The sequence below is a fragment of the Neophocaena asiaeorientalis genome, unplaced genomic scaffold (assembly GCF_003031525.2).
Source record: "Neophocaena asiaeorientalis asiaeorientalis breed wild unplaced genomic scaffold, Neophocaena_asiaeorientalis_V1.1 scaffold589, whole genome shotgun sequence".
NCBI classification, from domain to species: domain Eukaryota; kingdom Metazoa; phylum Chordata; class Mammalia; order Artiodactyla; family Phocoenidae; genus Neophocaena; species Neophocaena asiaeorientalis.
This window is the reverse complement of record NW_020172683.1, coordinates 1-12,155: the sequence shown is the minus strand read 5'-3', so window position 1 is coordinate 12,155 and position 12,155 is coordinate 1. Positions and strand designations below refer to the sequence as shown.

Genomic DNA, 12,155 nt, shown 5'->3' with positions numbered 1-12,155 from the left:
TTTAGTTATCGCCCCCTAATCTATATTCAGAGGTGGCAGAGAAGAGTTTGAGTAGTGTTTACAAAATGAAAAGGTAATTATAGTATCTGTAAAGAACATAACAGTATGTTTTGCTGTTTATAATACCCTTTTACTTTCCACCAGGAGATGGCACTTTACTCCAGTAGCTCAGCTCTCTGAATTTGGTTAGGTAACTATTGGAGGTCTAATTCCTACCCTTTCTTTTCCTTGTGTTATAGAAGAAACGCTGCAAGTACAAAACTGAAAAAATTGAGACCATAAAGCCAGCACATCCATTGCACCCTATAGCCAATGGCGACATAAAAGGAAGAAAGCCTTTTACGAACCAGAGAGATTTTTCTAATATGGGAGAAGTTTATCACTCTTCTTATAAGGGTCCTCCGTCTGAAGGAAGCTCAGAAACTTCATCACAGTCAGAAGAGTCTTATTTTTGTGGCATTTCAGCTTGCACAAGTCTGTGCAATGGACAGTCCCAAAAGACAAAAACTGAGAAGAGGGCTTTGAAACGAAGGCGGTCTAAAGTCCAAGACCAAGGAAAATTGATAAAAACTCTCATACAGACTAAGTCAGGATCATTGCCAAGCCTGCATGACATAATCAAAGGAAACAAAGAGATCACCGTGGGAACACTTGGTGTTACAGCAGTCTCGGGACATATTTAAAATTAATCGAACTTTTCATACTGGAGACTTTTGTTGTTCTTTGAAGAACAGTCTGTGGTATTTGAAGGGTTTGGGGGAGGGAGAAAATATTACTGGGAAAAGTATTCAGAAATTATGATTCCTGCCTTTTTAAAAAGTAGGTGGGATTGTGTCAATCTTGGTTAGTGAGCTGCAGTTTTACAAGGCTGATCACTTCCTACAAGGACAATGGTAGACATTTTATAAAGATTTTTTTCACAGATTAATTACTGGGACAAAAGTAATTTGGAAGCCCAGTTCCTTGGGTGGGATAGGAATGAAAGCCTAAACCTCTTCCTTTAGCTTTGTTCCTACTTCTTGCACCTTCCCATATTTATGTGCCTTTTGTCTATTTATAATGCCACTGGAAGAGGAGGGAGAACTTTTCCTGTCATTTGATTTCTTTTATAACTTTGTTAGTTTTTTTGAAGCTGCAAACACTACAAGGCTTTAATGTGATCTGCGCCTGGAGTTCAGTAAAGATCAGTAAAGACAGTGTAAAGATCCTAAAGACTTGGCCAACTAGACCTCTGTTTAGCAAACTCACTTGAAACAGACACTTGATGGAATTTTTACATCTGTTATTTTAAGTGGTGATGCTTTTGATGTTATTTTCATTTAACTTATTCACACTAGTTTTCTTTGGTTACTAATACAATGAGAAGGGGAAGAAAAAAACGACAGGATCTTTTCTTGAAAATAACTAGTACTTGCAAATAATTGTTTTATAAACTTACCTTTTAAACACATTTAGCCACTTTTAAGGGTTTTCTTTAGCTACATTACATTTTCAACCTTCACAATAAGCACTAATCCTCCCAACTTTCAGATCACTGTTTTCTCTTACAAATGGAAAATTCAAAGGTTTGTCAAATGAGTCCAGGTCTCATAATCACTGCCTATGTATGTATGCACAGAACCAGCTAGTGAGTTGTCAAGCCTTGTCTAATTGGTCAAGTCTAAAGGGATTAATTCCTTGATGTTTGCTTTGTACTGGCTACAAATGTGCAGAGATATACATGTGTGATGTCAATGGGTTTGTCTTCGTCTTTTTTCTTTAAAAATAATTGGCAGTGACTGTATTTGAATCAAATGATTTCTTAAGTATGTGTTTGTACAGTAATGTGTGAAAGTGGAAAGTTTCTTTTTGAAAGGGAGAGAATTGACTGTTTTGTGTTGCAAGATTTAAGTTATTGAGCACTTTTAGTAATAACTGTTTTTAAACTTGTCTAATACCTTTCTGGGGGTATTGGTTGTAATGTGACTTATTTAAAGCCTCTTTTGTTTAAGTTGCTGCTTTAGGTTAACAGTATGTTTTAGATGATTTAAATTTTTTTCCAATCTGTACAATTAGCCATTCAGAGCAAGAGGGCCTGATTGTATAGAAACCCATTGAAAAGAGGTCCAGATGAGAGCAGAGGTAGAGCAGGAAGTTACACCATCTGTGTGCAGCATCCAGGGTTGTGGAAAGAAGACTTTCAATATGTAACTACGGAGCTGTAGTGCCATTAGAAACTGTGAATTTCCAAATAAATCTGAACACTTGTCTTTATTAATTACTGGCTCTTCTGTTCTTTGAAGGAGAACTTTTACAAACTTGTTACTCTGAACAGATTTGTTTTTGCCACTTTTAAAGTTAAATACAGCAGCATCCTGTTAAATAATTAATCACATTTCAGCCAACTACAAACTGATTGAACTTTGACAGAAACATTTTGTTCCCTATACAGTCAGAATTTCACTATTTCAAACACTGAAATGAGAGTTTTGAATATTTAGTAGACTACGTTTATGTGCTTTTCTCTTATTAGGTGCCATCTTTAAGACTACTAATTGTTAATTTTTTCCATATATAAACATAGCATAACATTTTACAATTTGGGGTTTATTTTTCCTCTCTGAGATTATACTTACATGAGGGGAAAACATGAAAATTCTTGCCAATAATAGATTTGTGACTGGCGAGAAGCAAAGCTATACGTGTGTGTGTGTATGTGTGTGTGTGTGTATATATATATATATGTAATAGGCTTTCAATGTTCCTTGGTAGTCAACTTTATTTTATTTCTTCTAATATTAAGTAAAGCATTAAAACAGTAAGAAATAAGAAGAAACGAAGGGATCTGTAAGAGCAAGAACACAAAGTAAAGTTCTTTTAATTGGATTTTTAAAAATAGTTATATAATTTGAGGAATGAAATTGTTTTATAAGGTAAGGTTTGCACAGAAAGACAGCTGTTCTCTATTCTCTGCCACTACACGTCCCCCACACCCCAGCCTTTCCCCCATCAAGCGTTCCTTGCTCCCCAGCAGCAACCATTTTCAACTCTGTGTCTCCAGTTACTGTGCTTATTTTGCCACTTACTGATTTGCCAGTTTTTGATGTGTCCCCAGTGTGAATATATAAACTTGTCGGCATGAATATGAAGTAGATATAAACTTATATTTGTTAACCTGGTTGAACAAATTTAAGATCACAGTATAATAAGCAACATGTCTATTTAGAAATACGTTTTAACTCTATTTCATAGAACAAAGTTACTTAAAAACCTCATGCTTTTCCCCCAACTTTTTAACTTGAGAAATTTCAAATCCATAGAAAACGTGAATTCCCATGCACCGTTACCCAGGTTCAACAATTAGCATTTGTAGTTTTCTTTTTATACATACATACACATGTATTAAACACATTTTTTGGGTGAGCCCTTTGAAAGTTAAAAGATATCATGCTCTTAACCCCTAAATACTTACGCATGTATTTTCTAAGAATAAGAACATTCACCTACATGATCATAATACTAGTATCACACCTGAGAGTCAGTAATTCCCTAATATCTAATACACACTCCATGATCAGATTTCTCCACAGGTCCACATGCATACTCTTTCCTTCCTTTTCCTTTCCTTCTTTCTTTACCAAGGGCCAGTCAAGTTTCACTTGGTTTCATTGTCTAGTTTCTTTTAAAATGTACAGATTGCTTTATGACTTTGCATGTCTTCCTTGTGTAAGGGCCATACTTATTTTCTCTGAATCATTCCAGTTTTAGTGTCTGAGCTACCAAAGTGGCTATTAAGAGCTTCTCTAGTGATGTATCAACGCTGTCACTATAAATTTTATCCCAACCCACAAGTATTCATTTATACGACATTAAGACATTAAAAAAAATCCTATTGGAACATGTATTATACTCCACTGCACTATACTCCACTTAGTCTATTACTTTCAAAATTAATCTTTAGAATATTTGTTTACAGCAGAGTTCATCACTTGCATTTGTAAGGTCATACACCCTAGACTACCAACTTTGCATTCCATTTTTTTGACAAATCAGATACTGAAAACCCAAACAAATACCTTCTGTTATAAAACTTGTAAAATAAGTCTTTTTGAGCAAACAGAAGCATTTGTGATTTTTAAGTTTATAAGGGATAAAAACCAAGTTTTACACCCAGAATAGTTCCCCATGTAGGTGGTGTACTATCCCACTTAAGAGCAGGTGTTTAAATCAGACTGCCTAGTTTCATATTTGTTCTCTGTCTCTTGAGTTTGGCTTTAGACAAAATCACAATCAGTCATAATCTCATTAAGCATCAGATTTCTCACCTGTAAATATGTGTAACAGCACCTATTTCAGATAATTGTTCTGAAGATCAGTCATGCTTATACATGTAAAACTATCATGTGCCTAGCATGTAGTACACACAATGTTAGCTATTAATGTTTTGATGCTCAGAGTGAGATCTCATCCCTTTGTCTCAGAGCATCAACCAGCAGGTGTAAGACTGTCCTCTCCAGCCTCAGTCTACAACCACCATCCATTAGCAGGGTCAGCAGGGAGCTTTGAGCTGGATGTGCTCTAAGATTCCACCCTCAGTGCTTCCATCGCAGGCATCAATAAGTCACTCCAGAGCTCTGCAGGGCCCCTGGAAAGACCTTGCTACCCCTTGTTATAAGGCCTTGCCACAATTTTTATGCCTCAAAACCATTAAGGCAAATTTCATATGCCTTTGATTCCTATTAATTTTATCACCACAAGAAACCCCATATGGCTCTTCACATCCTTCTTTCTGGACCCATGTTCCTTCACCAACGCCTAAAAACACTTCCCCTGTGCCCTCTGGAACTCAAAAGCCAGTCATCAGTAAAATTTCCTAAATCTTTAACTTCTTTCAACCTTCTCTTCACCTCCTTATTCTAATTGAAACTACTTTCCTTGAATCCTTTCCAGGAGGTCACTTTTTTTTCTTCCTGACTGCCTCATACCACTCGACCTAGAGGTAGAATAGATGGTCTCCTTAATCTTCAGTGCCTAAAACGCCTCACTTTGTATCTTATATTGACAAACTCTAGCATCTACTCTTTCTCCTTGTTGCAAGTGAACCCCTGTTTTCTCTCACCCTCTCTCATCTTCATTCATGGGGTCACTGTCATTCTAATACTGTTTCTGTCATAATCCTTGATTTCAATGTCTACACATTATTTTTTCTAGTTTCTCACTTCTTTGCCTTCTTTCCCCTAAGATCTTGTTCTCCAGCCTGTATCAGCCACTTACTCCCATGATTAAATCCTAGCGTTTATCACTGTCAATATCCATAATCCTTAATACCAATTTCAAGCACCCAACTCTGAACACCACCTCCTATTTTTCTAGCTCATGTCTCCTCACACCCTAACTCTAACAATTCTTCGATTTCACCGAATCCTACAGTCCATTGGTCATACTGATAACAGAGTAAAGGGACAAAGTAGGTGATTAAATAGATAATCCCACTAAGGGAACATAAGAAAAATGTATGGGAGACCCCTGTAAGTTAATGATCACTCAAGAAAGCAGGTTTGCCTAACCACAAAACCAAGCAGGCTTCCTTAAAAACAAAACCATGCAATAGTCATGAGACATGCCCTAAAACAATAAAACGATGATGGCTTTCTTAAGTTCCCTTTACACCCTGGTCTTTCTTGTCCCACTCCCAAATCACTTTTCTTTGACTCAAAAGAAAGTTCTCTTTCCTATAGGGGAGGGAAAAAAATGACACTCTCAAAATATTTTCAAATGAACCTTATTCTTCATTAGGGCAAAGGCAATGCTTCCTATCTTTGTCCTTGACTTCCAAGAATGGGTGAATGATGGACTTCCCTTTTACCATTTCAACTCAACACCCTTAAAAGTCAACAGCAATGGAAGAGGAATCAAGATGGTGGGGCAGTAGGATGTGGAGCTTACCTCTTCCCACAGATACAGCAAAAACACATCTACAAGTGGAACGATTCACACAGAACAACTACTGAATGCTGGCAGAAGACCTCAGACTTCCAAAAGGGCAAGAAAACCTCCATGTAACCGGGTAGGACAAAAGAAAAAAGAAAAAAAAGAGAAAGAATTGGGACAGGACCTGCACCCCAGGGAGGGAGATGTGAAGGAGGAAAGGTTCCCCCACCATGGGAAATCCCCTCAATGGTGGGGAGACCAGCCTGGATGGAGGGGGAGCCATAGAGCCTCGGAGGAGACTGCAGCAACCAGTTTGTGGAAGGACCTGCACAGATGGTTAGTACCTCTGCCCTGTGCTCCCCAGCCTGGGACGCTTGTATGCTGGTGTAGGCGGGGCTGGGTGCTGAAGCTCGAGCTTCAGATGTCAGACCCAGGGATAGGACCAGGGTTAGCTGCATGCAGACAGCCTGAAAAGGTTGGAGAGTGACAACAGAGTGTGCACTCAGAAGAGACCTGGGCCCGCCAGAGAGGCAAAACACCACTGTTGGGGGGCACTTGAGAAGATGGGCAGGACCGCCATAGGAGTTTCTTTTCCTACCTGTGGGCTCTCAGGCAACAAGGCACCACTTACACAAGTTCTGGGGGCAGGTGCAAGCTGCTGCCACCATCTTGGGCTCCAGAGACAGACATGGGCCACTGCCACAGCTAGGGGACTGGCAAGCAGATGCCACTTGCTGTCCTGGCGGGGGGAGTTGCACAGCCCGCCACTACCACTGTGAGACCCGTGGGTGGGTGCCGATTGCTGCCACCACCATATGGGGAGCACGCACAGGCCATGAGCAGGCACCAACTGCTGTTCCTACTGTCCTGCAAGTAGGTAGGTTATTGCTGCCGCTAAGAGACACAACAGCAGGCGCCATCTGCTGCCCCTACTGTCCTGGGACTGCATGAGCCACTGCTGCCACTGGGAGACCCGGGAGCGGGTGCTGATCAATGCCCCCGCCATAGCAGAAGTGTGCACAGGCCACCATGCCTGCACACGTCATATCAACACTTACACTGTGGAAAGAGGCAACAATCATCCAAAGTAAAAGCAGCCCCTTGATTCCAGACAAGATGGCAGGGGTAGAAGGACGTGAACTCACCTCCTCTCAGTAAAACACCAAAATTACAACTAACAATTACCATTGACAAGAAAGACTGGAAGCCACCAGAAAAGATACTTCACATCCAAAGACAAAGAAGAAGCCACAAGAAGACGGTAGGAGGGGCACTTCCATGATATAAGACAGATTCCATACCCGCCAGCTGGGCAACCCACAAACTGGACAATAATTATATTGCAGAGGTTCTCCCACAGGAGTGAGTTCTGAGCCTCATGTCAGGCTCCCCAGCCTGAGGGTCTGGCCACAGTAGGAGGAGCCCCCAGAGCACTTGTCTTTGAAGGCCAGTAGGGCTTGAGTGCAGGAGCTCCAGAAGACTGGGGGAAACGGAGGTTCCACTTTTGGAGGGTGCACACAAGATTTTACGTGCACTGGGACCCAGCACAAAGCAGTGACTCCATAGGAGCTTGGGCTAGACCTACCTGCGGGTCTTGGAGGGTCTCCTGGTGAGGCGTGGGTCAGCTGTGGCTCACTGAGGGCAAGGACACTGGTGGCGGAAGTCCCAAGGAACATTAATCGGCATGAGATTTCCTGGAGATCTCCATTTTGGCACTGAGACCCCAACCCCACCCAACAGCCTGCAGGCTTAAGTGCTGGGATGACTACAGGCCAAACAAACAGCAGGGGGGAACACAGCCCCACCCATCCACTGACAGGCACCTAAAGTTGTACTGAGCTCACAGCCACCTCTAAATACACCCCTTGACATGGCCCTGCCCACCAGAGGGACAAAACCCAGCACCACCCACCAGTGGGCAGGCACCAGTCCTTCCCACCAGAAACCCTGCACAAGCCTCTGGACCAACCTCACCCACCAGGGGACAGACACCAGAAGCAAGAGGAAATACAATCCTGCAGCCTGCAGAAAGGAGACCACAAACACAGAAAATTAGACAAAGTGAGATGGCAGAGAAATATGTTCCAGACAAAGAAACAAGATAAAACCCCAGAAGAACAACTAAGTGAAGTGGAGATAGGCAATCTACCCGAAAAAGAATTCAGAGTAATGATAGTAAAGATGATCCAATATCTCAGAAAAAGAATGGAGGCACAGACTGAGAAGATGCAAGAAATGTATAACAAAGATCTAGAAGGTTTAAACAATAAACAAACAGATGAATAATACAATAATTGAAATGAAAAACACACTGGAAGGAACCGATACCAGAATAAATGAGGCAGAAGAAGGAATAAGTGAGCTGAAAAACATAGTGGTGGAAACCACCGCTGCAGAACAGAAAAAAGAAAATAGAATGAAAAGAAATAAGGACAGTCTTAGAGACCACTGGGACAACATTAAACACACAAACATTCACATTATAGGGGGCCCAGAAGGAAGAGAGAGAGAGAAAGGGCCCGAGAATATTTGAAGAGATTATAACCAGAAACTTACCTAACATGAGAAAGGAAACACTCAAGTCTAGGAAGGAGATAAACCCAAGGAGGAACACGTCAAGACACGTATTAAGCAAACTAACAAAAATTAAAGACAAAAAAATATTGAGAGCAACAAGGGAAAAGCAACAAATTACAAGGGAATCTCCATAAGGATATCAGCTGAATTTTCAGCAGAAACCCTGCAGGCCAGAAGGGAGTGGCACAATATATTTAAAGTGATGAAAAGGAAAAACCTAAAACCAAGAATACTCTACCCAGCAAGGCTCTCATTCAGATTTGACGGAGAAATCAAAAGCTTTACAGAAAAGTAAAAGCTAAGAGAATTCAGCACCACCAAACCAGCTTTACAACGAATGCTAAAGGAATTTCTCTAGGAGGAAAAGAAAAGGCTACAACTAAAAACAAGAAAATTACAAATGAAAAAGCTTACCAGTAAAGGCAAACAAAGTAAAGGTATGAAATCATCTGCACACAAATATGATATCAAAACCAGCGATCATGAGAAGAGGAGAGTACAAATGCAGAATATTGGAAATACATTTGAAATTAAGAGATAAGCAACTTAAAACTATCTTGTATCTATATAGACTGCTATATCAAAACTTCATGGGAACTGCAAACCAAAAATCTACAATAGATAGACACACAAAAAAGAAAAACCCATCCAAACACAACACTAGAGATAGTCATCAAATCAAGAGAGGAAGGGAAGAGAAAAGACCTACAAAAGCACATCCAAAACAATTAACAAAATGGCAATAAGAACATACGTATCGATAATTACCTTAAATGTAAATGGATTAAGTGCTCCAACCAAGACATATAGAATGGCTGAATGGATACAAAAACAAGACCCGTATATTTACTGTCTACAAGAGACCCACTTCAGATCTTAGGGACACATACGGACTGAAAGTAAGGGGATGGAAAAAATGTGTTCCATGCAAATGGAAATCAAAACAAAGTTGGAGTAACAATACTCACATGTTTACTCATAAAGTAAACAATATTTTTTAAAATAAAGACTTACAAGAGAGAAAGAATAATGATTAAGGGATCAATCCAAGAAGAAGATATAACAAATGTAAATATATATGCACCCAACATAGGAGCCCTTCAACATAAGGCAAATGCTAACAGCCATAAAAGGAGAAAATCGATAGTAACACAATATTAGTGGGGGATTTAACACCCAACTTTCATCAACAGACAGGTCATCCAGGCAGAAAAATCAAGGAAACACAGGCCTTAAATGACACATAAGAGCAGATGGGCTTAACTGATATTTATAGAACATTCCATCTGAAAGCAGCAGAATATACATTCGTCTCAAGTGCACATGGAACATTCTCCAGAATAGGTCACATCTGCGCTACAAGTCAAGCCTCAGTAAATGTAAGAAAATTGAAACCATATCAACTATCTTTTCCGACAACAACACTGAGATTAGAAATCAATCAGAAGGAAGAAAAATATAAAAACCACAGACACATGGAGGCTAAAGAATATGTTACTAAACAAACAATGGGTCACTGAAGAAATCAAAGAGGAAATCACAAAATACCTAGAGACAAATGGCAGTGAAAACACAACAAACCAAAACCTAATCATGGGATGCAGCAAAAGCAGTTCTAAGAGGAAAGTTTATAGTAGTACAATCTTACCTCAGGAAACAAGAAAAATTTCAAATAAACAACCTAAACTTACACCTAAACCAACTAGAGAAATAAGAACAAACAAAACCCAAAGTTAGTTAAGGAAAGAAATCATAAAGACCAGAGCGGAAATAAATGAAATAGAGACATAGCAAAGATCAATGAAACTAAAAGCTGCTTCTTTGAAAAGATAAACAAAATTGATAAACCTTTAGCCAGACTCATCAAGAAAAAACGGGAGAGAGCTCAAATCAATAAAATTAGAAATGAAAAAGGAGAAGTTACAACTTACACCACAGAAATACAAAGGATCATAAGAGACTTTTATAAGCAACTATATGCCAATAAAATGGACAACATAGAAGAAATGGACAAATTCTTAGAAAGGTACACCTTTCCAAGACTGAACCAGGAAGAAATAGAAAACATGAACAGACCAATCACAAACACTGAAATTAAAACTGTGATTAAAAAACTTCCAACAAACCCAAGTCCAGGACCAGATGGCTTCACAGGCAAATTCTATCAAACATTTAGAGAAGAGTTAACACCCATCCATTTGGAACTCCTCCAAAAAATCGCACAGGAAGGAACACTCCCATTCTATGAGGCCACCAATACGCTGATATCAAAACAAAACAAATATACCACAAAAAAAGAGGGCGGAGGGCGAAGCAGAGAGATTCCAACACAGAGGATCGGTGCCGACCGGCACTCACCAGCTCGAGAGGCTTGTCTGCTCACCCGCAGGGGTGGGCGGGGCTGGGAGCTGAGGCTCGGGCTTCGGTCGGAGTGCTGGGAGAGGACTGGGGTTGGCGGCGTGAACACAGACAACAGGGGGTTAGTGCGCCACGGCTAGCTGGGAGGGAGTCCGGGGAAAAGTCTGGACCTACCGAAGAGGCAAGAAACTTTTCCTTCCCTATTTGTTTCCTGGTGCGCTTGACCCACTTCAGACCTAGAGACACATACAGACTGAAATTAAGGGAATGGAAAATGATATTCCATGCAAATGGAAAGCAAAAGAAAGCTGGAGTAGCAATTCTCATACCAGACAAAATAGATGTGAAAATAAAGACTATTACAAGAGATAAAGAAAGACACTACATAATGATCAAGGGATGAATCCAAAAAGAAGATATAACAATTGTAAATATTTATGCACCCAACATAGGAGCACCTCAATACATAAGGTAAGTACTAACAGCCATAAAAAGGGAAATCGACAATAAAAAATTCATAATAGGGAACTTTAACACCCCACTTTCACCAATGGACAGATCATCCAAAATGAAAATAAGTAAGGAAACACAAGCTTTAAATGATACATTAAACAAGATGGACTTAGTTGATATTTATAGGATATTCCATACAAAAAGAACAGAATACACATTTTGCTCAAGGGCTCACGGAACATTCTCCAGGAGAGATCATATCTTGGACACAAATCAAGCACTGGAAAATTAAAAAATTGAAATTGTATCAAGAATCTTTTACGACCACAACACTATGAGAGTAGATACCAATTACAGGAAAAGATCTGAAAAACTACAAACACACGGAGGCAAAACAATAAACTATTTAATAACGAAGTGATCACGGAAGAAATCAAAGAGGAAATTAAAAAAATACGTAGAAACAAATGACAATGTAGACACGACGACCCAAAACCTATGGGATGCAGCAAAAGCAGTTATAAGTGGGAAGCCCATTGCAATACAAGCCCACCTTAAGAAACAGGAAACATCTCGAATAAACAAACTAACCTTGCACCAAAAGCAATTAGAGAAAGAAGAACAAAAACTTCCAAACGTAGCAGAAGAAAAAAAATCATGAAAAGCAGATTAGAAACAACGGAAAAAGAAATGAAGGAACCGATAGCAAAGATCAATAAAACTAAAAGCTGGTTCTTTGAGAAGATAAACAAAAGTGATAAAGCAGGTGCCAGACTCATTAAGACCAAAAGGGAAAAGACTCAAATCAATATAATCAGAAATGAAAAAGAAAAAGTAACAACTGACACTGCAGAAAT

At 39.7% G+C, this 12,155-nt stretch overlaps 1 protein-coding gene and 1 non-coding gene across 3 annotated transcripts in view; one reads left to right on the top strand and one right to left on the bottom strand.

The window, feature by feature from the left end:
* SUCO (SUN domain containing ossification factor) overlaps positions 1-2,257 on the top strand; it is a 77,077-nt gene extending 74,820 nt beyond the window's left edge. For both annotated transcript variants that reach the window (XM_024739825.1, XM_024739826.1), the window contains one exon: positions 240-2,257. In XM_024739825.1, the coding sequence (XP_024595593.1) occupies positions 240-683 (444 nt within the window). In that variant the 3' untranslated portion in view covers positions 684-2,257. The remainder of the gene's footprint in view (positions 1-239) is intronic.
* A 1,407-nt stretch (positions 2,258-3,664) lies between these two features.
* LOC112396215 (U6 spliceosomal RNA) lies at positions 3,665-3,769 on the bottom strand. Its single transcript, XR_003002526.1, has one exon. It is a non-coding gene; the product is annotated as a U6 spliceosomal RNA (small nuclear RNA).
* Between the last annotated feature and the right edge of the window lie 8,386 nt (positions 3,770-12,155).